The following is a 25,726-nucleotide window of genomic DNA, read 5'->3' as shown; positions in this document are numbered from 1 at the left end:
CACAAATAAGAAGACTAAAACCAAATAACACAAATCATTGAACTTTACATTTACATAATGAATAGAACTAAGCATTGTTTTAAGTTCTGCTTTTATCCCACGTTGTTTTTATAATATTTGCATTCAATATTTTGCCATTTTTAAATGCTCTGCTAATTTTTCCAGCTAGTCATTAAATCTTTTTACTGCTTCTTAAAATGTTCAAAAGCTTTATATTACAGCAGCTTTATTGTTTCTACAAATACATGAACATCGCAGGCAAAGCGGGTGCTGCAAATCTTTCTAAAATCAGTCACAAACATTAACAAAACTTTACTCGTTTTATTTTTTTTTGGGTCAACATTTATAAAATGACATATATTAAAGGTAGCTATAAGATAATAATTTGATTGGACATTTGTGTTTGTGAGCTGAAGATGACCATCTGCTCTCTTTGCTCATGAGAACTACTCAGTCAAAGGTTCTTGCTTTTTTCTATTTATTAGAGATTTGGAAAACAGAGCCAGTAATTTGTGTCTCTATGGTTTGCTTTAAGAAGGTGCTACCTTGTGTTTTATTGCTCTGTATCAAAAAAATCATCAGGTGATTTTAGGAGGAAGATGTCATTTCCTGAAGTCTTGAGTCACAAGATGTGAAAGGACTTTGGTCGTTAGAAATTGCTGTGTCTTGTGAGAAGATGCTCCAAAAGCACAAGTAAGACAGAAAGACAAAGAATCACAGGTGACTTCTTCTTCTCCTCAGGTATGTAGTTTTCATTTGGTTTGTCAGGAAAACCTGGATTATTTTAAAGATAATAATACACCTGAAGTATGCATGTTTTGCAGCTTTTATTTTAAACAATACTTTTAGAGAATATAAATGCAAACACATTTTATTTTTGCAGTTTAAGATTAAGATGCTAGATTTCTTTTATTAAAATAACTTAATGAGTTTTAGGAAAAGCTAAATTATTGACTGATTGTGCAGTAACATGCAGCCATCTAGAGAAATACACTTGAATTTGATGCTGCTGGGATTACTAGAGTTTATAAACATTAACAGAGTCATGTGATCGTCAGTGTCACATCCTGTTATATAATAACTCAAATAAAGTTAAAGCTCAGCTTTATGAATGTGTTGAGTCAGTTCAGAATTACATTTGATTTATTAAAGACATATATGTATTGCTTTGATTTGATCTAAATGTAACAATGTGCTTTCTGAATCTCCAGGTTTAATCAAAAATAAAATCTTAGCATTCACATAAGTTTTATGAGCACAAACTTTCTTTCCTTGTTGAAGCTGCTTTTTGGAAATCTGCTATGGAGGCTTTTAGTCTGAGGAGGACTCAGTCCCTGAGGAGTTTTTCTGGGGTTCAGGAAAGTTCATGGGTTATGTCACCTTCTGCAACCTGGAACAGGAAGTCTGTCTCTCAGCTGGTGCAGCAGTGAGTTTTTTACATTTATTTTCACATATCAAAGAGTAGAACAGTCATATTTGGTTAGAACGTTGATTCATTGTGTTTTTGTCTGCCCAGAGCCTTTCCCCACAGTCCATTTTTAAGATAATAAATTTCTTAATAATTATGCTCCAACAGTTACCAAAGCTGTGCTGACCTGAGGAGTTCTGAGAAAGCAGAGCAAACACTTGAGGTAACTTGTTGCTTCTCATACTAGTTTGTTGTGATTACTAATAAAACTAAACAAAACAAAAAAAACAGATGAATGTGAACTCCTGTCACCAGGTTTCTGAAAACTGTGTGGATGGACGCTGGAGGAAGCTGGACAGCAGGGACAGCAGGGACAGCAGGGACAGTGTGACTCTCTGGAGATCAGCAGGGAGCTTCAATCTGTCCAGGAGCCGCTCCATGGACTTCCTCCCACAGAAAGAACCCTCTGGCACCAGAGCTCTGTGTGCTTTGTTCGAGTCCAAGGCCACCCTGCAGCAGGACTTTAACAGCAGCCCTCGGCTGAACTCGACATCTGCAACCAGCAGTAAAACAGGGAGAGACTGGCCTCTGCAGGACTGGAGAGGTTATACCACTCCTCTGAAAGAGACACAGGTATGATAACTACCGTGCACACAAGAAATCATTGTGGGTGTTTTATCAAGAATCAACAGGTGCACAGGTTTTCTTTTTTTTAACGAAAGACAAAATTACAAACATTTAAAGCCAGTAACATATACAGTATACAGGTCTGAGATCAGTGTCCATTTTCTCATCAAACTCTAATTAGGAAAACAAATAAATGCACCTCACAAAAAGTCAAACTAGTTCTTTTAAGTTCTTTTATTAGCTTAACACTTTGCAGACTATTTTTCCAATTAAGAAGGAACACATGTTGCAATGAGACTGTAAGCAAAAAAAACCCAGCTTGTTGTAATTCTCCTAACAACCCAATATCTTGTCAATCCTTAGAGAACGACCCAGGTGGATGGTCAAAAGGTCATGAATGGCCTCCCAGAGCATTACAGCAGAGCCTCCAGTCACACACACGGTGAGCAGTGGTGTCTGACCTCATGTTTATATTCATTGACATTGCAGAGGGCAGATGGGATCAGTGCCTGAGCTCCCTCAAAGACAATTTATGGGCATATTTTTGTGTCACAGTGTGTAAGCAGCTGTCCTTACTTTAAATACTAACAATATACCTGTTCTGGACAGACTGAAATATCAAGGTAAGCACTTTTATATGTGTGTGTGTCAAACAACAAATACTCAGCATAACAAAAAGATCTATGTTAAGGTTCCAGCAAACCTGACAGGATCAAGGCTGAAGATATTCAAAGTGTCATCAGGCAAATCCTGAAAGAGTTTAGTGAGCAGTATCTCATGTGCTGTTTCAGAGAAGAAGGGAAAAAGCTAAATAAAGACAAGGATGTGGTGGAGTAAATACATAACTATGTGTTCGGCACATGTGCTTTAGATAGAAGTGAGGCTGCTGCTGACTACTCGGACCATGACGCAGACCTTTGTCATCCGAGCCCTGGAAGTTCTGCTGATGTTTTTACTCTGTGATGTTTGTGGTGTAAGAGGAAAACAGAAAAAATAGAAGGTAGCCCAATAAAAACGATAAATATAATTTAGAAATGAATGAAAATGTCAGTAGGTCATAAGAATATCCAGCATATGACTTGCTAAAGTGTAGTGAATCCTTTGTTGACTCTGCCGCTTCACCAAAATAGAGCCTTCCGTGAGTTCCTGTGTGTTATTTTAATACGTCACCCCCCACAAACACCCACCGACACACATACTAATGGTCCCACCCAATGCCCGTGGGTGACAATGTGGCTGTGGGAAAGGGAGGTGTTGGGGTGTCCCAGTCTGGCGGTGACCAACAGACGTGATTGACTCAAGCCAGCAGCAGCAGCCAGCCCACAGTCCCAAAATAGCTGAAGTCTCAACAGCAGGACCAGATAAAAATCAGCTGTCACCAAGACCACAGGACGAGAAAGAGTTCAGTCAGAAAGAGTCGCACCGAGCGAAGAGACAGGCTGCAGCACACATCACAGCGGCCCGCAGAGTCTGCTATTCAACACAACAGAGATATACAAGATTACAAAGCTGAATTTCAGTAAGTATACAATAATATAATTAAATAAGAAAAAAATCATAGTGAGCTGTGACTAATATTAAATAAGAATTTAGTTGTATAATACTGACAGATGTGATTATGATCTGAAAAGGAAGCACAGCCAATTATGTACTTTTTTATTTTTATTTAGCTTTATAAAATACTACAAGTGTGTTAATGACAAATATTTGGAAGCAGATTTGTTAAACTTTAAGTAAAATGACGTGTATTACACATATGTTTCTTACAGTTGTATGAACTTTCGAAGAGCAAAATACTTTAATTCTGTGATTTTTATGGACAAAATACAAGCTACAACAGTCAGAAACTACTGGTATCTTTCCTAAGTCTATGATTCCTAAGTCTGTTATCTTTAAACATTTATAAAATACGAGGACAAAGTCCAGTCATGTTCAGTCAGTGTCTTTCTGTTAATCATCAAAAACACAATAATACATTAAGGAAAGAGTAAGTTCTCTTTAAAGTTAGCTATAAAAACAGAAAAATCAAACATGATTTGTATTTTTGAGTAGAAAACTGTGGTGTGTGCTGTCCGGAGTCTGGAGTCCCTTGGTACGAGCCGTCTTTTGGTGTTCGGATTTCCTTTACAGCCTGTGAATGTGCCGACTATCGACAACAGCTGATAGCAGGGAAGGTGGTGAAGAACAAATAGCAACTGCATTTCACCGCCATGTGCACAGCTGCTGGCAACCAGAAATGCCTGCCCATTACTGCGCCGCTAATAGCTCCTCTTCATTCCTGGAGAATTAACCCAGATCAGAGAGATGTCAGCAGAAGTTACTATGACAGTGTGGGAAAGTGATTAGACTGACAAGAGTTGATCTAACTAAGAGCATTTTGACTCCTTTTTGATTTGATAAGACTTGTGTTTCACAAATCCACATTTTTACCAATATGATTGTGTGTGCATGTGAATGATGGGTGACCTCTGAGTTCGGTGGATGAGGATTTTAACAGAACACGCATGGCTCTCGGTGGCTTCATTCTTTCTGGTCACCCATCTATGAAAATGCTTTAAGTCCAGACTCGTGAGAGGCGCCAGCTCAACGCTCCATCCTTTTGTCCTGTGAGGGGGGCTTAGTGTGAAAAGGGGGGAGGTGTGTTTCAGTCTGAGCATTAGTTACAGATGGATGACCTGTGCAACACACACACCTGTTGTATTGACCTACTGTATTGGTCACACCATGTCTCATCAGAGTTGTAGTTTTATTTTTTTTAATTTACCTCATATATATCATGTTTCTAGCTCTAAATATTCTAAACTAAATAATATTGTTGCAAGCCAAACAGCTTGAGGTGAACCAGTGCAGCTAAGATTATTTCCATGAATTTTGCAAGGTCAAGCAATTGCATTCCTCAGGTCAGGTGTTGATGGTTTGGTGGCAACGAGCTCATGCAAACAATGTGCAAACAATCTGTGTAACTCCAGCTGAGCTAGCAGTTGCTGTGGGTTTTATTTTTTCCCTCCTGGGTGTGATGGCTAGTCCACGGTATGCAGTCTGACGAGCGTCTCGGGCAGCAGACAGGCTGTGTGGTTTATTCTGTTGACTAACAGGATGAAATCTTCTGGAATCTGACTTGATTCACTACATTGTATAGTAATGCACAATTTCATGCCTCATGTTGTTAGAGTTTCAAGTGAGCTACAACAAGATAAGATGGATTCCACCGTCACTATAAATAGGCCCACTTTGAGCATAACTAAAAATACAAGCTGTTATCATCATTGAACGTTGTCTTGACTCAGACACAATCTGTTGCACTAACTTTAGAACATAATAATGGCCTACTTTTAAAAGCACATAAGAAAAAGAGATCATTATACTTCACTGTTGTCTTATTGAAAATATCAAATCTGCTTGTTTTTCTCTTTGCAGATAGAGCAAGCAAAGGTGTCACCCAGACAAGACAAACCAGAGACAGAATATCTAGGTCCTCCTCAGTGAGAGACAGATTAGCTCTCTATCTGTCCAGAACAGCAGCCACTGACTCCACAGGAGGCTCAATACAGCCAGTGAGTTCCTGAAATACCTCTAATTCCTGACCACACAATGAGGTCAAGGGCTTCAGCAGGGACAATTAGAGCAACACGATGATTTAAAATAAATCCCCTGCTCTCATTAAACACATGTAGCACAGTGAGTGTTAACAAAACTAACCTAAGTCACCTGTTTTTTTCTTGTTCAGCAGGAATTCGCAGCTGCTCCAGGCAAAAAGTCTAAAAACAGCAAGGTACTGTAAAGTTGAAATAGCATTGCTTACACTAGAACATGTTCTCTTACTAATGTGTGCTGTGTGGTTCAATCTTTGCTTATCTTGTTCCCTGACACAACACAGCTTATAAAAAAGTTACATTTGGTTGTATAAAACAGCTTTGTTGTCACAAATAATATAGTTATTTTTCCACTAAAAGGCAACACAATATTTTTTGTTGAACACAATATGAGTTGTTGAAGGGACCATTTTTTTAGGAAACTCCTAAATCCAAATACCAAGAGTCAACAGCTCTCAAATTTGCAGACTGAATATTAAACTTTTGGAAGCATATATCAGTTAGCTCTATATTAATAGATTCAAGCACATTATATTGCATTTTACTTTATCTCCTCTGTTCGTAAGTGTCCAAAAAATACATTTGAATGAAAGCAAGTCGTTAACATCAGCATTTATAGTTATTATGAAACCAAATACAAAAAAACTTCAAAATGTTCCCTACTGCTTTATATTGTTGTAATAAAGTGAAACAAATATAAAAATACAATCACATAAGAAGCTAGCATCGCTCAAGTAGAGCTGTTTTCACGCGTCAGTTTGAAGCACTTTCTGAAACATAAAGCTTTGTATCAAACATCTGCGTTTTCCCAGCTAGATATATAGGACTGAGTTGAAAAAATGAGTTTGTAGAACCACGTGTAAGTGTGACACTGCAGTTCAAGACCTGGGTCGGATTTTCTGGACATCCTCCAGTGTTTGTGTGTGAAAACAGTACGTGTGTGATTTCTGCCTACTAACAGCTGTTTTTAACTATGGTGTGACAGAAGATGATTTGCTGTGATAAACAAACAAACAAACACAAACAAAGGTAAAGTATGACTTCTTCTAACTACATGCATGCTACTCTAAATAATAATAATGATATTGGTTTTAGTGATTGTATCCTTATACTGTTACTCCTATCTGTTTTTTATTCTAAGATGGCTGATGCTGCCAGAAAAATCACCATCTCACAACCAGCTCATGCTGAAGATGACCTGCCCCTTCCTCCTCCTCCTCCTCCTGTACCACCTCGACCCCTTGACTATGAAGAGCCTTCAGTGTTAAGTAGCCTCCCTGTGCCTCCACCTAAAGAAAGCTTCACCACTTTCTATCAGCAACGACAGAAGAGTGAGCTGAAGAGGCTTTTCAAACACATCCACCCTGACCTACGGGCCAGTCTCGATGATGTAGTGGATGATGAGATAATGAAAGCTGTGCAATCAGAAAGCACTCAGGCAGCGGATGCAGCTTATCAGGGTGAAGTGCAGTCCATGAGGTGGATCTTTGAGAACTGGTCTCTGGATAATATTGGAGATCCTCACGGAACCAAAAAGCTCTTGCATACTGAAGAGTTAAAAGGTGGAGCTGTCAGAAGTACCTCCTCAAAGTTTGAGTACATTGACAGCACCCAACACATGCCTGCTAGAAGACAGACTTCTGTCAGAGGAGATGTGAGAACATCAACTTGGTTGTTTGAGACCCAGCCATTAGATTCTCTCAGTAAATCCAAAGACGAAGAGGGTGAACTGGTAGAGGCAGTTCTGAAAGAACCCATAAAGTCCGGAGATGTAAGAGGGGCTCGGGTTCTCTTCGAGACGAAACCTCTGAGTGACTTGGGACGGTGCAATTCCATTGAAGACTGTAGCGTTCTGACACTGAAATCTGAGCTTCAGGAGCAGAAAGGAGATGTCCAGAAGACTGTAAAACTGTTCCAGACAGAACCCTGCTGTGCCATCAGAGACAACAGTGGCAAGATCCACGAGATTAAATCCATCTGCAGAGAGGAGATCAACAGTGGGAAATTCAGCACTGCCCGTTGGCTTTTTGAAACCAAGCCTTTGGACACAATCAATAAAGGAAGTGATAGAATGAAAATAATTCGAGGCATTTCTCTGGAGGAGGGACACAAAGGAGGTTTTGACCAAAAGAGGTGGATGTTTGAAACTCAGTCATTTGACACAATACAAGAATATGTAGGAGAAGAGAAGTTTGAAGGAGGGGTGACTGACTTTACAGGAAATGCCGCAGAAAAGTCTCAAGAGAAAGAAGCAATAATTGGGGGAGATGTGAAGACTTCTCTGTGGCTGTTTGAAACTCAGCCTATGGAGACTCTCACTGATAGCTTTGAAGTTGGGAGCCTGAAGAGAATCACCATTTCAGCTGAAGAACAAGGAAAAGTAAAAGGTAAAAAGCTGATATTTGAAAATGGCCATTTTCAAAAGAACACCTCAGTAAAAGAACAGGAGATTGAAAAGGGTGATGTGAAAGGATTCAAACAACTTTTTGAAACAATTCCTTTGGGTGACATTGCTCATTTGGAGGAAGAGATAATTGGGATGAAAGAAAATACTATTTCAGCTGGAAATGGAAAATGTGAGAAGGCAATGTTAGAGACAGCTCCTTTATATGCCATAAAGGACAGCTTTGGAAATCTCCATGAAGTCACAACAGTCAGCCGAGAGGAATTTATTCAAGGAAAAGTCAAAAACTACAAATGGATGTTTGAGACCAAACCTTTAGATCAGATGACAGATGGAAAAGGAAGTGTTGAAGTAATCAAAGGCATTACCAGACAGGAGGACGCCACAGGTGATGTGAAAATGGCAAAGTGGCTTTTTGAAACCCAGACAATAGATGGCATCCACTGTAAGTTCAATCAGACAGAGCAAAGCTCTGACGTTAAAGATGAGTCTTGCAAAGGTGATGTCAAGACCTGCAAATGGTTATTTGAGACACAGCCAGTAGATATGCTCTATGAGAAAATGGAAAAAAACAAAGACAAAGACTCCATTGACACCGATGTCAAGTCTATTACTTGGCTTTTTGAGTCTCAGCCATTAGACAGCATTAAAGATGGTGAGCCATACAGTTTGAAGCTGTGCAGCACAGAAAAGGATCCTGTCAAACCAGAGGTTGGAGTTCAAAGAGTAAAACATATTTTTGAAACAGAAACTTTGGACAGAATCAGAAAGGATTCAGCTTCAGAACCAAATTTGCGATACATCAGTCAGGTCAGCCTTCAGACAGGAGATGTTTCACGTGTTAAAGAACTTTTTGAGTCCCAATCTCTTGATGAAATAGGGTCAGAAGTTGTGACAACATCTGAAGTGCAGAACCAAGACAAACACATGGAAAAAGGTTCAGTACATAAATTTACATGGATGTTTGAGAACTGTCCCATGAACCAGATCAATAAGGACGACGATGAAGTAAATAAAGAGACGGTTGGTGGTATTGAGAGAGGTGATGTACAAAATAAAAGGTTTATATTTGAAACCTCCTCACTGGACAAAATTCAACAGGAACCTCTTGAGCAGAGGTCAGTCTCTGTGGAAGAACCACCTGTGAGCAATGCTGATGTGAAGTCAAGCACCATGATGTTTGAGTCTCTGCCACTGTATGCCATCAGAGACAAAGAAGGCCAGTTTCATGAGGTGACAACAGCAAGGAAAGAAGAAATCATGAGTGGTGATGTCAGAGGAGCGAGGTGGATGTTTGAGACGAAACCTCTTGATGCCATCAAGGCAGAGAATGAAGTTTATGTCATCCGTGCTGTCACGCAAGAAGATGTCAAGAAAGGAGATGTCAAATCAGCCAGATGGAGGTTTGAGACACAACCTCTGGACTCTTTTACTGATCGAGATGAAGCCGCTGCTACGGTTACTGAAGACTTCGGAAGCTGCAATGTCCAGCTCAATAAACAGATGTTTGAATCTGATCAGTCGTGCAAGAAGTTTGCGAGAATGGTTAGTGTCACTGATTTGCAGCGAGGGGATGTAAGGACCTCCACCTGGCTCTTTGAGAATCAGACCCTTGACAGTCTGAAAGGGGAACCTCAGGAGCAGAATCCAGTGAAAACAGTCCACAGGGAAGATAGTCAAAAGGGAGATGTGAAACGCTGCACCTGGCTGTTTGAATCTCAGCCACTACATAAGATCAAGGAGCCTGAAGACACATTAGATCAAGCTGTGGAGGAGATATCCAAAGCTGATGTGAAGTGCACTACCTGGCTCTTTGAGACTACTCCACTGGATAAAATCACTGCCAACAGTGTGGCTGACACGCTTTCATACTTGTATGAAATGAACTTTGTTCACTCAAGTGGCATTATAATAGAATCAAATGAAAGAAGGGATGTTAATATGGCCAAATATCTGCTTAATAGCAGTGAAGGTGTACAGATTGAGAAAGAGGACATTGTTGTCGGCAACATCAGGAACATCATGTTACAACTTCTGCTCAAACCAACAATAAAACCACAAATTACTCTTCTGACAGAAATTGAAAAGAGTAAAGTCAACACCACAGTAGTAGAGCTTCCAGTCTTTGAGTTCACTACCAACATTGAAAGTGATCAAAGAGTACAAAACATTGCACAAACAATAGATGAGTTGCTTATTTATGAAAAAGATTTCAAAAAAGGAATCATAATGCAAGAAATTGGAGAGGGAAAAGCAGAGATGACAGTTTATTCACTAATCATCAACAATGAAACCAAAACTGAGAGTCAAATTAAGGAAAGGGGAGATGTAAAAACCACAATTGGAAACCTGATGGCCACTGCCAATAGTCAGAGAACTTCAACTTCAAGTAGAGTGGATGCAAACGAGAAGGGAAATGTGAATTTGTACAAAAGTTGCATTGAGAAAGGAGATCTGCAATACTTGAAGAGTCTTCATACTGAGACATCTGAATGTGAAGCTGATCACAGCAGTTTGATGAAGGAGCAGGTTGAAACAATTCAAGGTGGCGTGACTGAAGCAAAGAGAAGCCTCTGCCAGCAAAAAGACCAGGTCGACAAAACCATTTGTGATGTCTTACCAGGAGATGTAAAGAACACCAAAAAGGTTTTTTCTTCTGAGTGCTTTGTCAATGTTGACAGCTGTATTCCTAAAGAAGAAATAATCCCAGGAGATGTCTCATCAGCAAAGCAACAACTTGCTGTGAAGCAACCTTTAAGTGTGGACAAAGAGGACATTGTACCTGGGGACATCAAGGCAACAATGGAGTCACTGGAACGTGCGAAGCAGCAGAGTCTGTTTGTGGAGCGGGAAATCATTAAACCTGGGACAATCTATGATATGGACCTGTCAACCGAAGAGCCTGTAGTAGAAGGATGCCAATCACAGAAAGAAGTTATTATATCCGGAAATGTAAAAGCAGCTAAGAAGTCTCTTGAAATGGCCAAGCAGCAAAGTCTTCATGTGGAGCGGGAGGTCATTGTTCCTGGAAAAATATACAACCTGGGAGTGTCAGTGCAAGAAGAAAGCTCTTCCACAGAGGCACAGTCTACAAGTTCATCCTCCTCCAGATGTCAACAAATCAAGACAAATCCAAAGGTCAGTGATGCAGAGAAGGATCAGGAAAGTCAAGTTTTCTTTGACACTTGTCGACAAAATCCAGTTGTAGTCAAAAACTGTCCTAAACAATCACTGCCACCTTTTATTAGTTGTGATTTCAATGGTCAGACTACTGAAGATGAATTAGAAGATGTTGTTAGAGGAGATGTGAAGGCAGCAATTCGGTCTCTACAGAGTGCAGCAACCGAGCAGAGGTTCATAGATAAAGAAAACGTTGTAAGAGGAAATGTGCAATTGGCTTTAGAATCTCTTGAGAAGTCTAGTGTTAATGTGTCTAAAGGAGACTTCAAAGCTGCAATGATATACAGAAATTCAGGCAGAGTTTGTTCAGGGAGGAGCAAGACTGTTCACAATCAGTGTGTTGTGGTGCCTGTGCCTCCATCTGACATAAAACTGTCTCCTTCAATTTCAGTAACCTGTGAAGGACAGCCAAGCATCTCAACACAGATTTCAGCCCACAACCCTGTAGCAAATGGAAACTTTAAATCACCCATCCCTGAAAGAGTAACTCTACCTCCACTCCTAGAAAAGAATGAGAAACCAAAGGAGCAGAAGCCAGCTTTACCTCCAAAGCCACAATGGATGAAATCTGTCACTATGGAAGGATCAAACACCTCACCAACACCGGTTCCTAAAGTTGCCTTTCCTGTTGAAGATAACATAAATCCAGCGATTCCTCCAAAACAAAACCAACAGCTTCTGGCACACTCAAACACTCCAACACATGGCAAAAACAATAAAGAGCATTTACATGAGACCTTCCAACAAAACTATGTTAATGAATCTGTGCAAAGTTCAAATAAGTCAAATGAACATCTGACAATGAACTCAGTCATTCAGGAAGATAAGAAACCAATAAAAACAGCACAGCACTCAGAGAGGAAATCAAATGTCCAGATAAATCAATCACATGGTGACAAAGTTGAAATAGAAAAAAATATGATACAGAAAATAAATGCAGCTGAGGAGATACAGATGTGTATGAAGAATTATGCAGATGGAAAACATGAGATGAACATGAGCTTGCAGACTGCTTTGCAAAACTTTGAAAGAAAAGACAGAGAAGATTTGGACAGAAGAACTTTGCTGTCAAAGAAGGTAAAAGTGATTTATGACAACAAACAAACTAACAAAACCCCTGCTGAACACCACAAACGAAGTCCTGACCCTCCAGGAGTCCAACACAGAACTCAAGTGGAAACATCACAGACTGATATTTTAGATGAAGCAACCAGTTCACAGCAGAATGACTCCAGAGAAAACGAACGAAACCTTGGAAATAAAGTTGTTCTAAGGGAGAAAAAAGTTAGGGAAACAGAAGAAGAAAGAAGACAAAGGCTTTCTGTCCACAAGGATGAGATCATGAAAGGAAATGTGAAGGCAGCCATGGAAATCTTTGAAAATATAAGGAAACGAGAAGAACTCAAAGAAATCCTGTCTCAGGTGCAGGAGATAGAAGGAGAGGCCTGCAGTGTGGACACTAGCTCCTTGAAGACATTATATGAGAACGTTCCTACTTGGATGGTAACACCTGGTAGAAATGCAAAGAAATGTAAAAAGGAGGAAAAGAAAGTTGAAGTAACAACACAGGATGACGATCTTGAAAGCATCTCCTCAGTTGAAATGGCATTTGAGGATCTCGAGAAAGCAAGCAAGGAGATAATGAAACTCAAGGAACAGACAATGAACAAACTGATTGATATTGAAGAAACAATTAAAAAGGCTTTGTACTCTGTGTCCAATCTAAAATCTGAGGCAGACATCGCCGGTTTGTCGGGACTGTTTGATGAATCTTTAAAATCTGACCAAAACCTTCAACCTGCCAGTAACATCAGGAAGATAAGTATTGTGTCAAGCAAAAGCAAACCAGGTTCCACCAACGAGACAAGAGATTTGGATTTGAGTCTTTCTAAAAGAGAAGTGCTCAAACCAGCGCACAGTAAGTCACTCTTAAGACAGTCTTCCTCTCAGTCTTCCCCGTCTTTCATCTCCATTCACTCTTCAAGAAAGCCGACTGAACAACCAAAGCCAACCATGTCAACGTTCAAACCAAATGTGGAGGGTTGTCAAAAAGCAAACCACAATTGTCAATCTGCTGTTCCTGAATCTACAAAAAAAAGTCTCGTTCCTGAACGCAAAGTCAGTGTGCTCGAGGTAAAGGCTGTTCCAGAGCAACACGCAGGAATAATTGGCACCAAGATGGTCAGTGAAACATACGAGGAGAGCGACAGCTTTGGCAATGTGTTTGTTTCTTCCACAACTTCAACGTTTATCACCAATCACTCCGACAGTAAACCATCTGCTCTGTTTGGAGTAGTAGGAAGTCCAACCAGATACGAAGTCATGACATCGCCTTCAACGCAGAGGTCAGGGTGTCCGTTTGAAGATAAAGTGTCGAGCAACGCCAAGGAAGAAGGAACGGTGTTTGTAACATTTAGGCAACCAAAAGAAAATCAAAAACTAAGCCACTCATCAGCATGATTGCAGTCCTGTCAATCTGGCAAGACAAATTTTAGATTTGTTTTTATCTCATTATGTTTTATTGAAAACTTTTTTTTGTTTTAAACTGATATTAAAAGGAAAATGTTAACTTTTATTAGCAAAATATGTTTTATAGAATTTTTTTACTGTAAGCTCCTCATAATATGCTAAGTTTGTTTATTAAAGCTAAACATTTTGTTAACACTGTATGTTCTGTCATACAAATTGTCAAATAAATGATTGTTTTAGAAACCTGAATGTAAAAAATCATTTCTATGCTTGACTTTTATTATTCCTTAAACAAACCTCAAAAACTCAAGTTTCAAAAATATATACATTATTATTTTTTGGTCATTTAGCACTAAAGCAGCAGAAGTTAGCTGTAACACTTCCAGTCAGAATATTATAATATTTCTGCTGAAACAACGATGTAATGGGAAATTGACAGTAATGTAAAGGTTTATAAAACAGCACCCTTTTTGGTCTTTAACCCGCTTAGACTTGCTGTTAGTTCATTAATCTAAAAAAATAAAATGTTTTTAAAAATAATCCAAACTGAGGTCATTCAAAAAGTTATCTACAACAGGTAAGGTATTTATTGTTCATAACTTTTCCACTGAACCTGACTGCAGAAGATCTATTAATCGTTTAACAAACAGTTCCTAAAATTTCAGAAGTGATAAATTTGACTAGTTTTGGTTTTAGCAACTCTATTTTATTATTTATGTTTGCAAACCAAATGAACAAAATATTAAGGACCTGTTGAACTCGATGCAAACATCTTAACATGCAAAAATATGAACTGACTGTGACACAAACTTTACCATAAAGAAATTTTTTTTTTATCATAACAGTTCCAGCTGGCTGCCAAGGAAATGTGTTCTGCCTGTCTAACCCCCGTCTATCCAGTGGAAAAAATGGTGGTCAATAAATTGACACTTCACTACAACTGTTTCTGCTGTAAACACTGTAAGAAGAAGCTCAGGTGAGACTGTTTGGCAACACTGGAAAAACTAAAAAAAAAAAAAAAAAAGATAATTTTATTTTTATTTTTAAAGATTTTCAATCAATGCACTGAAATCTGCAGTGGATCATACAAACAACAAGCATAACGTGCAACCTTTTTGTTTTTCATTGCAGCACTCACAACTATTCATCTCTTTATGGAGAGTTTTATTGCATTTCTCATTACCAACAGCTTTTTAAAAGAAAAGGAAATTACGATGAAGGATTTGGACGCACACAACATAAAGACCGCTGGCTAAACAAAGATAAAGGAGTAGATGAACCAGATGCCAGGTCCACTTCCAAAATCCTAAAAAACAACCTTAACACCTCTGTTGATGTGATCATTAAGAAGGCGAGCGCAAAAGAGCTGGGGAATAAAAGCGATGCTGATGCGAAGGGCAGACTGAAAATAAGCTGGCCACCAGAAAAGAAGAAACCTGGACTTAATTCAACACAGCAAACAAATGCTCCAGTGCTGAAAAGTAAGTTTTCTGACATCGACAAAGCAGCTACCGTTACTGTAGGTTTATCAGAGTCTTGGAGAAGCCAGAGAGGAGAAACAAAAGATAAGGCAGTTAAGGAATCTAAAACAAGTTTCATCGCATCTGAGAAGATGCCCTCAGAGACAACAAGTCCAGTGGGTCATTTCCAAATCACCATCCCTCCAACAGAGTCTAATGTTTCTATGGCTAGCTCAGAAAATACTACATCTATTAAAAAAACAATTCCACCAATCTCAAAAACTAACAGACTGGAAGCCTCTCAGAGTAAACTTCGTAAATCTGTTCGGTTTGCTCCTGATGTTGACGGGGCTCCGTGTGACCAGCCCTGTCAGCTGAGCTCTGAAGAGAAAAGTGAAATTATCTCAGATGAACTTGAAAAAATCTCAAATAATGTGACAGAAATGAGCGATGACAGTAAAGTAGATAATTTCAGTGAAAGACACAATGAAAACGAGGGAAACCTCAAAATCACTGAATGTGAACGCCATGGAGAAACAAATAATTGCCTGAACCAGGAGCTCGATGATGATGTGTTGAGTAGTCAAGAGGTTCCACAAACTGGTATAACATCTCTGACTGCAGCTGTGGTCAAGGTAAATGACTCACTTGACCCTCAAAGTCTCACAGAAACCTTCGTTTTAGCTGAAGATACTGTGAAACAGCAAGAGCCTTCTGAGAAACTGGACATCATGTCAAAAGACCCAGTCAATAAAAATGACTCTGAGAATTTGAATGGTACTCAAACTCCTGCAGGAGGTGAAACAATAGAGGAGGTCAGTGTTGAAACTAATGAAAACCAGTTGGCAACAACCAGTTCAATCAATGACCCAGAAAACAACAGTGATCAAAAGAAACCTGTTGCAAGAACAAATTCAAAATCTAAAAAGGGATCCTGGTCTAAAGGGAAGAGTCCTTTGTCAAAACTATTCACGTCGAGTGGAAATGACAAAACAGCCAAGGCTGAACCGAAGGACGCCAAGAAACCTGAAGTCAAACCGAGTGGTGGGCTCTTTGGAAGGCTGTTTCACTCATCTCCAGACATTGCAAAACCTCCTGAAATAAATACCAAAACACAAACTGATGACAAGAATGCAAAAAAGGAAGAAGAGGTGTCGAAAGAAGAGAAGCAGAAGAAGGAGAACGTGTCTGAAGTTGCATCTTTGGAACTAGATGGTGAAAACCACATCACGTCAGAGTCTTCTGAGTCTGATTTATTGGAGAGTAACTGCAGATCCACAGACCCAATCAATCATGGGTCAATCACTGAAACCGAGCAGGATCTAATAAGTCCAGGGGAAACTGATAACAGCTCAGCTAATGAAGAACCAAAATTAGAGAGCAGTGTTGCTTTGGACCTGTCTGTCAGTGATCCAGATCTCCCGTCTGAAGGTCCTCCTTCTGATGTGAATTTACTGAACACAGTTCACGAGGAAACCATCAGTCAGTCAATACCTGAACAAAGTACTGCTGAGATTTTAAATGATCCATTTCATGATGATATTTTTGGAGAAGACGTCAGCTCGGCTCTTGGTGGTGAAGTCCCCATTCAGATAAATACAGATGAATTTTCTCCAAAACCAAGCAAACTGTTTGATGAACCAGACGAGATGGGAGGAAATCTGATCAGTGATGCCCTTTTTGATCTCAGCAATGAGCAGCAAGATTCCTCTAAATGTTCTGATTTGTCCAGCATTCCCAGTCAGACGTTTTTATCTCCTGTGAAAGACAAAGGTGAGCCTGCAGCAGCTTTTATGGAAGATTTTAGCCTGATAGACTCTGAGCCAGTATCAGCTGTGATTGCAGGGGCAGATCCACCAATTGTTCATGACTCAGAGCCCATAAAACAAGACACCCTTTTCGATCCTTTTGGTGCAATCAGCCAGACAAGTGAGCATACTGCTGACTTTGACATATTCGGCTCAAATGACAATCTGTTCTCTCAGCCTCCGACTGTATCTGACCAAAGAACAGCTGAATCGCCCACAAATCACTTATCCGACTTTCCCGAGGACATCTTTGGAGCTAGTGATGTCTCTAGCAGTGCAGATGTGTTCACAGTAATTCCAAGCAGTCCAGGCACTTCTAATTCACTGAATGATTTACTCGGGTCTGACACACCTTCTGCTGCGACTCCTGCTGCTCAGATTGATCTTTTTGGAGACGACATCTTTGCTTCACAAGCACAGTTACTGACCCCGTCTGAGCCAAGCAATGCAAATCTGTTTGGTGACAGTCTGTTGGTGTCTGAAGGCATGAATACTGAGCAGAAATCAGAGAACAATAGCTGGATGGATGATCTGCTTGGGTAACTGCAGGACTGTATTTTAACTACAGCTTAAACAACACCAGCAAATTTAAGGACATAAAAAATAGCAATAATCATCAAACTTCACACTTATCCCTTTTTGTAACCATTTACACACCATTAAATTTAGAAATCTGAATAACAATCTGTAATGCAAACGTGATCTTAAGTTTGCTTGATGAAATGTGCTTCTACAAGATTCAGCAGGGAAAAAAATCATGTCATCACCTTCTTAAAATAATTGCCTAAGTCATTTTTTTTCAAAAAATTTTTTTTGCCTAAATCATCTCAACAATCATCAAATGGTTCAGTTTTTTGTGTTTCCTGAAAAATTGCAAAAAATGACTTAGGCAATTATTTTAAGAAGGTGACAATGTATAGTATGGCAAAGATAAAAAAATAACGATTCAACATTTTCCTTGTAGATATGAAATACTTTGCATTAAAAAAAGGGTGAAATGCACTTAAAAGGATTTAGGGGTACGATTAAGATGTACATTGATCTCAGTAATTAGAATTGCAAAATGATAAAAAAAAACTATTTGCTCTGAATGTTTTCTTCAGTGATAAATGAGAAAGAATAAAATGTGTTGGGTTTTCAACGGTAAAGACTGAAATTTCTTAATAATACATTCAGATGAGTTTAATAAGTGTAGGAGTACAGCCTTTAATCAGTCTTTTGATAAAATACCCAATAAGGATGTTTTGTGAAAAAATAATTTGTTTTTAATTTTTGTGGAGCTAACAATTACAGGAAACCAATACTTATAATATGACTGACTCACCATCAAATTCAGAATCAAATTTAAATTTGTCATTTGATTGTTTTGTTTTCATACAGATGTTTATGTATGGTTTCTGCTACACTGTGGCAAATGAGAAAAAAACTACAAAAAGTAACTTTGTTTTATAACCACTGTTTTAAAGACAATTTAAAATGATTTTTAAAAATCACATCCAGCAAATATTTTATTGCTCTTTCTGTAGGACGGTGTGTGTAAAAGTGTATGAATGATAAATGTACAACCAGAATAAGATAGAAAAAGCAAAAAATAAATAACTATCAGTGCTGCTTTCTTTATTGATGCTTTTAGTCAGTTTATACAAAGCTGATATGCATAATGTGTGAAGTTTACAGTCAATAAAATCTGCATTTTAAAAACATCTGAAGCTTATTTTGCTGTTTATGTGTGAAAAATCTCCATATGAGTGCAATAAAAAACAGAAAAGAGAATTCACTGATGAAGTTATAAAAAACATGGTAACATGAAATAGAACAAAAGCTTTAGAAGAAACAAAACATTTTCTTTCTTACACACATTTTTATCTCATGATTTCTCAAACTTATTTTGGAGCTTTAGGCTCAAAGTAACTGATGTTCAACAAATAAAATCAACAAGAATTTTGACAGAAATGTTTTTTCTGGACAAAACATTTATAACTCGGTTGATTCAGAAGGCTGAAAACTGGCTGCTTGTGTTGGATTTCTGAAAGACACAAACAGAAACAAATGAAAATTTGTGCATAATAAAATATAGGAGCTTCTCCTAAGATCTATAATGCAGAATATTACTCATAGCTACCTGTTGTTCTCAGCATCTTCAGCTGTTTCAGGAAGTTCTTTTCTTTTAGTCTCTGGGAGGAGGAAGCCAAGCAGTCCACTGATAATTGTCAGGCTGCTCGAGACCATGATGGGTATGACCCAGTGAAACACAGCCGACATGTTCAGCAGCGGGGCCAGTAATCCACCTACTCGTCCTGATATCGACCCCAAAGCTGTGGCTGTCTGTCTGAAAAAAGACACCATATTCACTCATGCTACACTCATTTTTTGCAAACTCTTCTTACTCTCACAAATGTTGCACTTCTTGGACACTTTATCCATCAAAAGGTAGGCAGTTTTGTCTTATTTCACTCAGTGTCTCTCTTACTGCTATCATACTTGTAGCCTTTTCTCAAATCCTCCAAGAGTGCAAAGTGTGCACATCCAAACTGTCATTAACTTCCATAACAACTCAAATCACAATTTTCTCCTCAGAGCTAGAAGTGAAGGCCCTTTTTAACTTGTCAAATCTACAAGAAAACACTGTAAATATTTAAAACATGTCACAGGTCTTGTCTTTAAAGACGCTGTCATATTGGCTCCCCGTAAAGGCATGTTCGGTCTCTACTATTGTATATTTTTAATACCAACGACTGCAAAAGTCATCAGGTGGGCATTTACTGAAAATGTTTGTCCAAAATTGTCAGTGTTGCCAGTATAATAGTTGGTGTACAGCAGCACCTTCTTGGACAAATCTATCACAAACAAGTTTTGCAAAAAGCTCAGTTAATACTGTCCAGCCCTTACCACTTTCTTCAGAAGGAGTTTCTAATTCCTTTAAAACAGAAATACAATCACCTTAAAGTCAGAACTCAAAGACAAATAATCTTTTGTTCCTTGCAAAATTCTTGAATTACTTATTAGCACTTTATTGAGCTTACTTAATGTTTTGACTGAAGTTTGGTTGATTACATTTTAATGCCCTCTTTTAACCTACTGTGATTTTTTATTGTTCTTTTTTATTACTATTATTATATTGGTTGTTTTTTATTACCACTGTAAAATCAAGAGACAATAGAAGAGACGATAAAACTGAACTTGAAAGCTTTACAAGTGTAACCCACAGACACTTCTGCCATTTACAGGTTAGGGATTTTCTTCATATGACCTTTCTGCACAGTTATTGTTTATCTGAGGCTGAGTTTCTACTCTGTGTTTCTGTCTGCCTGTCCTAATAGGAGGGCTGCCAGGAAGTGATAAAACACACGTGTGTGGTTGCCGTGGTGGACCTGATGGGCTCCTGGCATCAGTTTTATAATTTCTTTTTGTCTTGGTTCTCTTTACACTTTTACAGTTTTACAACATTTTGTCTTATTACTAAACAAAGCCCCATTTTCCTTAATTTATTTTACATTTTACATGAAGTTTCACACTTGTTGTGGGTTTTTTTTTTTTACAAACTGTGAAGACTTACCGAACAGCTGTTGGACACAGCTCCTGCATATAGATGCAAGTTACAGAACTGCCCCATATCAGGAAAAAGCGAGCTATGACAGCTAAAGATGTCACAGCAACAGGATAGTCTAGAAGGGGAACACACACACACAAATTAAAAACAGCAAATGGACCGAAACATAAAAACACACAAAACAAAACAAGTGGTCTACCTTGGAAAACAGCTAGGATTAGAATGGAAGCAATCCCTCCTGTCAGAATAGTAGATATGAATAATATTTTTCTCCCCCAAATCTCCAGCAGCCACATTGAGAGTAAATTTGCTGGTATTTCAAAAACACCGAAAAGGAACTGTGTCACAAAGATGCTGAAGCCGAGGCTTCCCATGTCCAAGTACAGGCAGAAGATGCAAAGGTTGATTGAAAACCTTAAAAACAGACAGAAAACATCATCAGTCATACAGAAAACATGAACCATTGTTTCTTTATTTCCGATTCATGACCCACTTATTTTGCCACAGTTACTTTCTATGCTAAACATTAGCAAAGGCTTTGTGTAATAAATCAGTTTTAAAGAAAACTGGCCACCATAAAGTAACAGTCCATGACTGGGTGTAGCTGTGCTAATATATATCAAAGTCTGATGTTTACTGGAAAGTCTGGACTTACCAAGCCATCGTTACTGTGAGGAAATATCTGGTCAACAGAGGTGATCTGAAAATGATTTTGATGCCTCCGTTGCTCGGAGTGTTGTTCAGTACAATCTGTGACAGAAATTCGTGTTAAAGTAGCTTTGAGCAGACGTTAAGCACAAAATCCACATTTAAATACGTTTTAAAAACAGTTAAATGTGGTTAAATAAAAGATCATATGTTTTATATAAGTAGCTGTTTGTGTATCTTAACTGAGTTCAAATGTTTGGACAACGAGCTCAAAGGTTTCTGATGTTTTTGGTGTTCATACATTTGCCTGTTGTTTCAGTCTGGGCTAATGGATGTTTTCATGTTCATGCCACAAGTATAAAATAATCATTTCTATCTAAATCTCTGCTGAGAGCAACAATAACCGCTGCTCCCATCCCTGAAAACAGTTTGATCCAATAAAACCAATAAACCTAATTCAATAAGACTTTTAAATAATGTAGAAAAAACAGAGCACATTCCTTGTTTGGGTGCAATAGTGTTGAGGAAGCATTTAACTCTAAATTTTGTTAATTTTAAGTTACAATAAATGTTACACAAACAAGGCTGAAAACTCATCTTTTAAATAATATTCAAACCTTGTCCAGCAGAGAGTGTGGGACTGGCTTCTTGTTGATAGCTGCTGCTTTGACAATCAGCTGTTTGGCTTCTTCTGTCCTCCCTCTGCTCAGCAACCACCTGGCTGACTCTGGAATAAACCTTAAAACAGAAAAAAAATCATTTTAAATTGTTCAAAATTCACTACCTAAACAAGAACATATTGTTAGAAATATTAATCTACTAGACTTTGTTTAACCTGAAAAGGCTCAGAAATACATTCTACGAGAGCATCTTGGTCGAGTGACAGCACAGTTAAACAAAATAATGCAGACACATACCAAATATAGATGGTAACTGCTGCAACTGGTGCTGATGTGATAAGTTGAGCTATTCTCCAGTCTCGGATTGCATACAGTACACCAGCGAGGACACACTGTCCGACTGAAGCAACAAGCTGCACCACACATGCTCCCCACGACCGTTTGGCCATCCCGATCCATTCAGTGGCTGCAGCGAAGCAAATTTAATATCAGCTGCATTTACATTTCATGTCAGCTAAAAATAACACTCACATGAACACTTTGAAACAACTAAATGCTCTTCTAAGATAAACAGACAGCAAAAAGCACATCAAAACTCATTCAAGCAGACAAAGTCACAGTGGCCACATTCGGATAAACTCATCATACTTACACAGAATGATACAGTTGACTCGATATCCTCCAGCTCCGAGTCCCATGAAGAAAAGGGATGCTAAATATAAGTAAACATTTGGGCAGAATGCTGTTGTCACAGTGAAGACGAACATTATAATGGATGGAATCTGAGTCGCTCGTTTCCGACCAAACCTGCAAAACAAACAAAAGACCAGAGTCAAACAAGAAAGACAGAGATTACAGATCAAATGCAATTTTACTTGAATAAATAAGGCAAACCTTTAAAAAAAATATAGTAGCAATGGTCACAACTAATAGACGGCCTTGTTCATATATGCTAAACCTTTAATCAAGGTTAATCTTCATTTGTATGTAATGTTATCTAAGAAGTAATCACCCAGAGGACCTGACTCAACCTTGTTAGATAATATATTCTGTTTTAACAACTCCGTTAAAGTTTAAAATGTCTCCAGGAAGTGTCATTTAAAACCCAATTAAAATGACAGATCATTTATTTTTCCAGTTGCCCTAAACACCTCCTGAATTTAGTAGTCATCTTCGATTAGGTTGTCCTGAATGCTGACCTGCTGGGCTGTGGATTAAACTTACCGTATATTGTATATTGCTAAAATCTACCAGCTGTAACGCTCAAACTTTAATTAAGATTTAGACTGCACAAGAAGGCAATCTAAATCTTATCATAAAAACAAAAACACCTGCCACGGCTTGGACTCATCTTCTGTGAATGAGGTGCAAGACTGGCACAATTACAACGCTTAGTAGGAACATTAAAAATAATTCAACATTTTGGAAAATATGCATCTCTGAAACTATTTAATCATTGGTCAGTTTAAAACACGGCAAAACCAATTTGCAAAAAAAATGGGTCTGTTTTGTTCTATTTTTATCTGTGAGGTGATTTTTGCATGCTCCGATAGCTACAAACTCCTTCAGTATCATGTATATGATAGGCTGGTGCAACCTCTACATGTTGTATTGACAAGAAAGTAGATTTCCCAAAATGCCAAAGTTTTTTCTCTTAGAGCTTTATTGATAAATGTTCATGAGAATGTACTTATCTAGTGAAGTATTTGAATCCCTATCAACAGGTGAATTAGTATCACCTGCTTCCGAAAGCCAAGGGATACAACAATAATGTTTTTGCCTTGGTCTATGTGTGTTTGTTTGTCTGTCTGTTAGCACAATATCTCATGAACCACTGGATGGGTTTTATTGAAATGCTCAGAAAGTAATTACTGGATGTACATCTACAACCAGTTGACTTTGGCAGTCAGTTCAATTCAAGATGTCTCCCACAGCTAATCAAACTTAGTCAACACAAAAATGTCTATAACTCAGTTAGTATGGCACACTGAGCTAAAATTTGATGTGATAATATCTCAGAATAATTCATGATTACAGCACATACTCTGAGTGAAAATGGATCATGCAATGTTGTGTGAGATCATGCATAACATCATTTTCAAGGTTTGACCAAAATGGCCCTAAATTTCAATAATGTTACATCAAAATTCGAACAACTGTCAGAAAAAAATTACAACGTTGTAGCAGACTTACGATTCGGCAAAAGGTCCAAACAAAAGAGAGCCGAGAACAACTGAAGTCAGGAACACTGTCTGAATCACTCCCACCAGGTGAGTCTGGCCACAGACCAGATCAAACTGCAAACAATGACAGAAATAACAACCGTTTCATAAAAGTTCTTGACAAATTAAAAAATGAAAGTTTGTTTTTCGACACTGTCACTTGCGACTTGTGACTATAGTGGCCTCATACAGCATGTTGCCGTACACCCATCTATTTGTGCACCCTGTGGTTTCATTCAGTCCGTACTTCCTGATGGTACCAATGTCCCAGTCCACAGGAACAAACATCTGACACCTGCTGAAGGTCCCATCCTTCTCCCGGGGCAGAGTGAGGTTCAGCTGCTCCTCTGTAGTCAGATTGGGAGCAGCCTGGAGGATCCAGTCTGTGTTACAGTGCCGCTCTGGATCAGACTCAATAAAAATAAAGCTTGCCAGCATAAACGACTGAGTGAAATTTGGAATGCTGAGTGCCATCAGAGTGAGTTTTTGGAATAACCCAAAGTCTCCGATGCTCTTCAAAATCTCTCCAAAGTCTGCCATGTTCATGCAAGTCTTTTGACTGCAACGAATGAACTACAGCTTCAAACTGTAACCACTAATGTTTAACCTGCTATCTTTCCCTATATCAGGCTGGATCCTCTTTGTACATGACGTTCGTCACCTGGACAGGCATCCTCATACGAGAAAATTGCATTGAAAAAAACACAGAGCACGCAAAAGCTTGGGTCTCAAGAGGTTAATAATTTCCAGAGGTATTTTAAAGAAAATGCAGATCATCAATGTCACAGATGAATGTTTCTCTGAAAGTGAAGCCTTTGAAGCTTAATGTTGTCTGTGCATCCATAATAACTGATGTTATAGCTGCATCCTCATCAGCATTTCACATTAAAGGTCAACTAATGCTAAAAGTTTCAAAAATTGGAGTTGTGCTACACTTTAAAGAATCAGATTAAAAATGACCTTTGAGACTGGTCACAGCTCTCTTTAGTTTATGGACCACACTACATAAGCAAATAGAGTCAAAGGGAGACAGTTTACAGTTCGGCTGAGGGTACAGTCACAGTAATAAAACAAAAGCTAACTCTGAGGATTAAGTAATCTGTATGATAAAGCAGATTTTTATTTTAAATGGGTCTTCTGTAAATGATTTTCAGATGCATATGTTAAAGAAAATGATTAAATGAAGCACATAGGGTGAAAGATTACCTTCGTATATCTGCCTCTCTTGTTTCATGGGAGACTGCCTCTTCATATAAAGCTGTTACTGTAGATCACTGGCTTTTTTCATCTATTCGAGTGTATAAATCCCAGTGAAGAGCAAAATAAGTCAAAAACGAAAGATCTACAGTCACTTTAAAGGGCCCTAAACTTTAAGTTGTCAGTATAATTAGGAGAGAAAAAAGCCTTGCTACAACTCATGAGTACAGCTGAGATTTAAATCAAGTCAAGTCAAATTTATTTATATTGAACTTTTAAGCAACAAGCTTAAAGCTCAAAGTGCTTAAACAAGTTAAAATGTAACTAGTGAAACAAAATGTTTTAGTTTAGTTTAAATGTCACTCTCACATTGCCTTTTCTAGCGCAGTCAGTGCTGTGAGTTGAGTGTGTGTGTCATTAAAAACAAAGTTAAAGAGTAGTTTATGTGGAACATTTCAAAATATGCATTTTGTGCATGGATGGACATACTGTAGTTTTATTTGTTATAATTTACACAAAAACCCTAGAAATTAAATTTAA

At 38.4% G+C, this 25,726-nt stretch overlaps 2 protein-coding genes across 4 annotated transcripts; one reads left to right on the top strand and one right to left on the bottom strand.

The window, feature by feature from the left end:
- Positions 1 to 660: 660 nt before the first annotated feature.
- Positions 661 to 11,740, top strand: xirp1 (xin actin binding repeat containing 1). Of its 3 annotated transcripts, none has more exons than XM_017420851.3 (9): positions 661 to 741; positions 1,282 to 1,426; positions 1,577 to 1,631; positions 1,724 to 2,041; positions 2,399 to 2,477; positions 5,453 to 5,589; positions 5,766 to 5,807; positions 6,770 to 11,170; positions 11,604 to 11,740. In XM_017420851.3, the coding sequence occupies exons 2-9, from the start codon at positions 1,302 to 1,304 to the stop codon at positions 11,604 to 11,606; spliced, it is 5,160 nt and encodes a 1,719-aa protein (XP_017276340.1). In that variant the 5' UTR covers positions 661 to 741; positions 1,282 to 1,301; the 3' UTR covers positions 11,607 to 11,740. The 3 variants fall into 3 exon arrangements, with proteins under 3 accessions (XP_017276340.1, XP_017276339.1, XP_017276341.1); XM_017420850.3 differs by having other exon boundaries at positions 5,763 to 5,807; XM_017420852.3 differs by lacking the exons at positions 661 to 741; positions 1,282 to 1,426; positions 1,577 to 1,631; positions 1,724 to 2,041; positions 2,399 to 2,477 and adding an exon at positions 3,278 to 3,554 and having other exon boundaries at positions 5,763 to 5,807.
- Positions 11,741 to 18,544: 6,804 nt separating this feature from the next.
- LOC108238604 (solute carrier family 22 member 13) lies at positions 18,545 to 25,138 on the bottom strand. Its single transcript, XM_017420808.3, has 10 exons — positions 24,159 to 25,138; positions 23,961 to 24,068; positions 22,420 to 22,574; positions 22,065 to 22,233; positions 21,765 to 21,885; positions 21,155 to 21,249; positions 20,699 to 20,913; positions 20,506 to 20,614; positions 19,072 to 19,278; positions 18,545 to 18,975 (listed from the first exon to the last, which is right to left on the bottom strand). The coding sequence occupies exons 1-10, from the start codon at positions 24,533 to 24,535 to the stop codon at positions 18,924 to 18,926; spliced, it is 1,608 nt and encodes a 535-aa protein (XP_017276297.1). The 5' UTR covers positions 24,536 to 25,138; the 3' UTR covers positions 18,545 to 18,923.
- Positions 25,139 to 25,726: the final 588 nt, after the last annotated feature.

The sequence above is a fragment of the Kryptolebias marmoratus genome, linkage group LG20, assembly GCF_001649575.2.
Source record: "Kryptolebias marmoratus isolate JLee-2015 linkage group LG20, ASM164957v2, whole genome shotgun sequence".
In the NCBI taxonomy this organism is placed as follows: Eukaryota; Metazoa; Chordata; class Actinopteri; order Cyprinodontiformes; family Rivulidae; genus Kryptolebias; species Kryptolebias marmoratus.
This window is presented reverse-complemented; position numbering and strand designations above follow the sequence as displayed.

Excerpts from the sequence above, each read along its gene's own strand:
- xirp1 (XM_017420850.3), top strand. The coding sequence starts at position 1,302 with ATGGAGGCTTTTAGTCTGAGGAGGACTCAGTCCCTGAGGAGTTTTTCT. Across the intron at positions 1,427-1,576 it reads GTCTCTCAGCTGGTGCAGCA|TTACCAAAGCTGTGCTGACC; the intron begins GTGAGTTTTTTA and ends ATGCTCCAACAG. Across the intron at positions 5,808-6,769 it reads AAAAGTCTAAAAACAGCAAG|ATGGCTGATGCTGCCAGAAA; the intron begins GTACTGTAAAGT and ends TTTTATTCTAAG.
- LOC108238604 (XM_017420808.3), bottom strand. The coding sequence starts at position 24,535 with ATGAACATGGCAGACTTTGGAGAGATTTTGAAGAGCATCGGAGACTTT. Across the intron at positions 19,279-20,505 it reads CTGTGTCCAACAGCTGTTCG|ACAGACAGCCACAGCTTTGG; the intron begins GTAAGTCTTCAC and ends GTCTTTTTTCAG. Across the intron at positions 18,976-19,071 it reads GAAGATGCTGAGAACAACAG|AAATCCAACACAAGCAGCCA; the intron begins GTAGCTATGAGT and ends TGTGTCTTTCAG.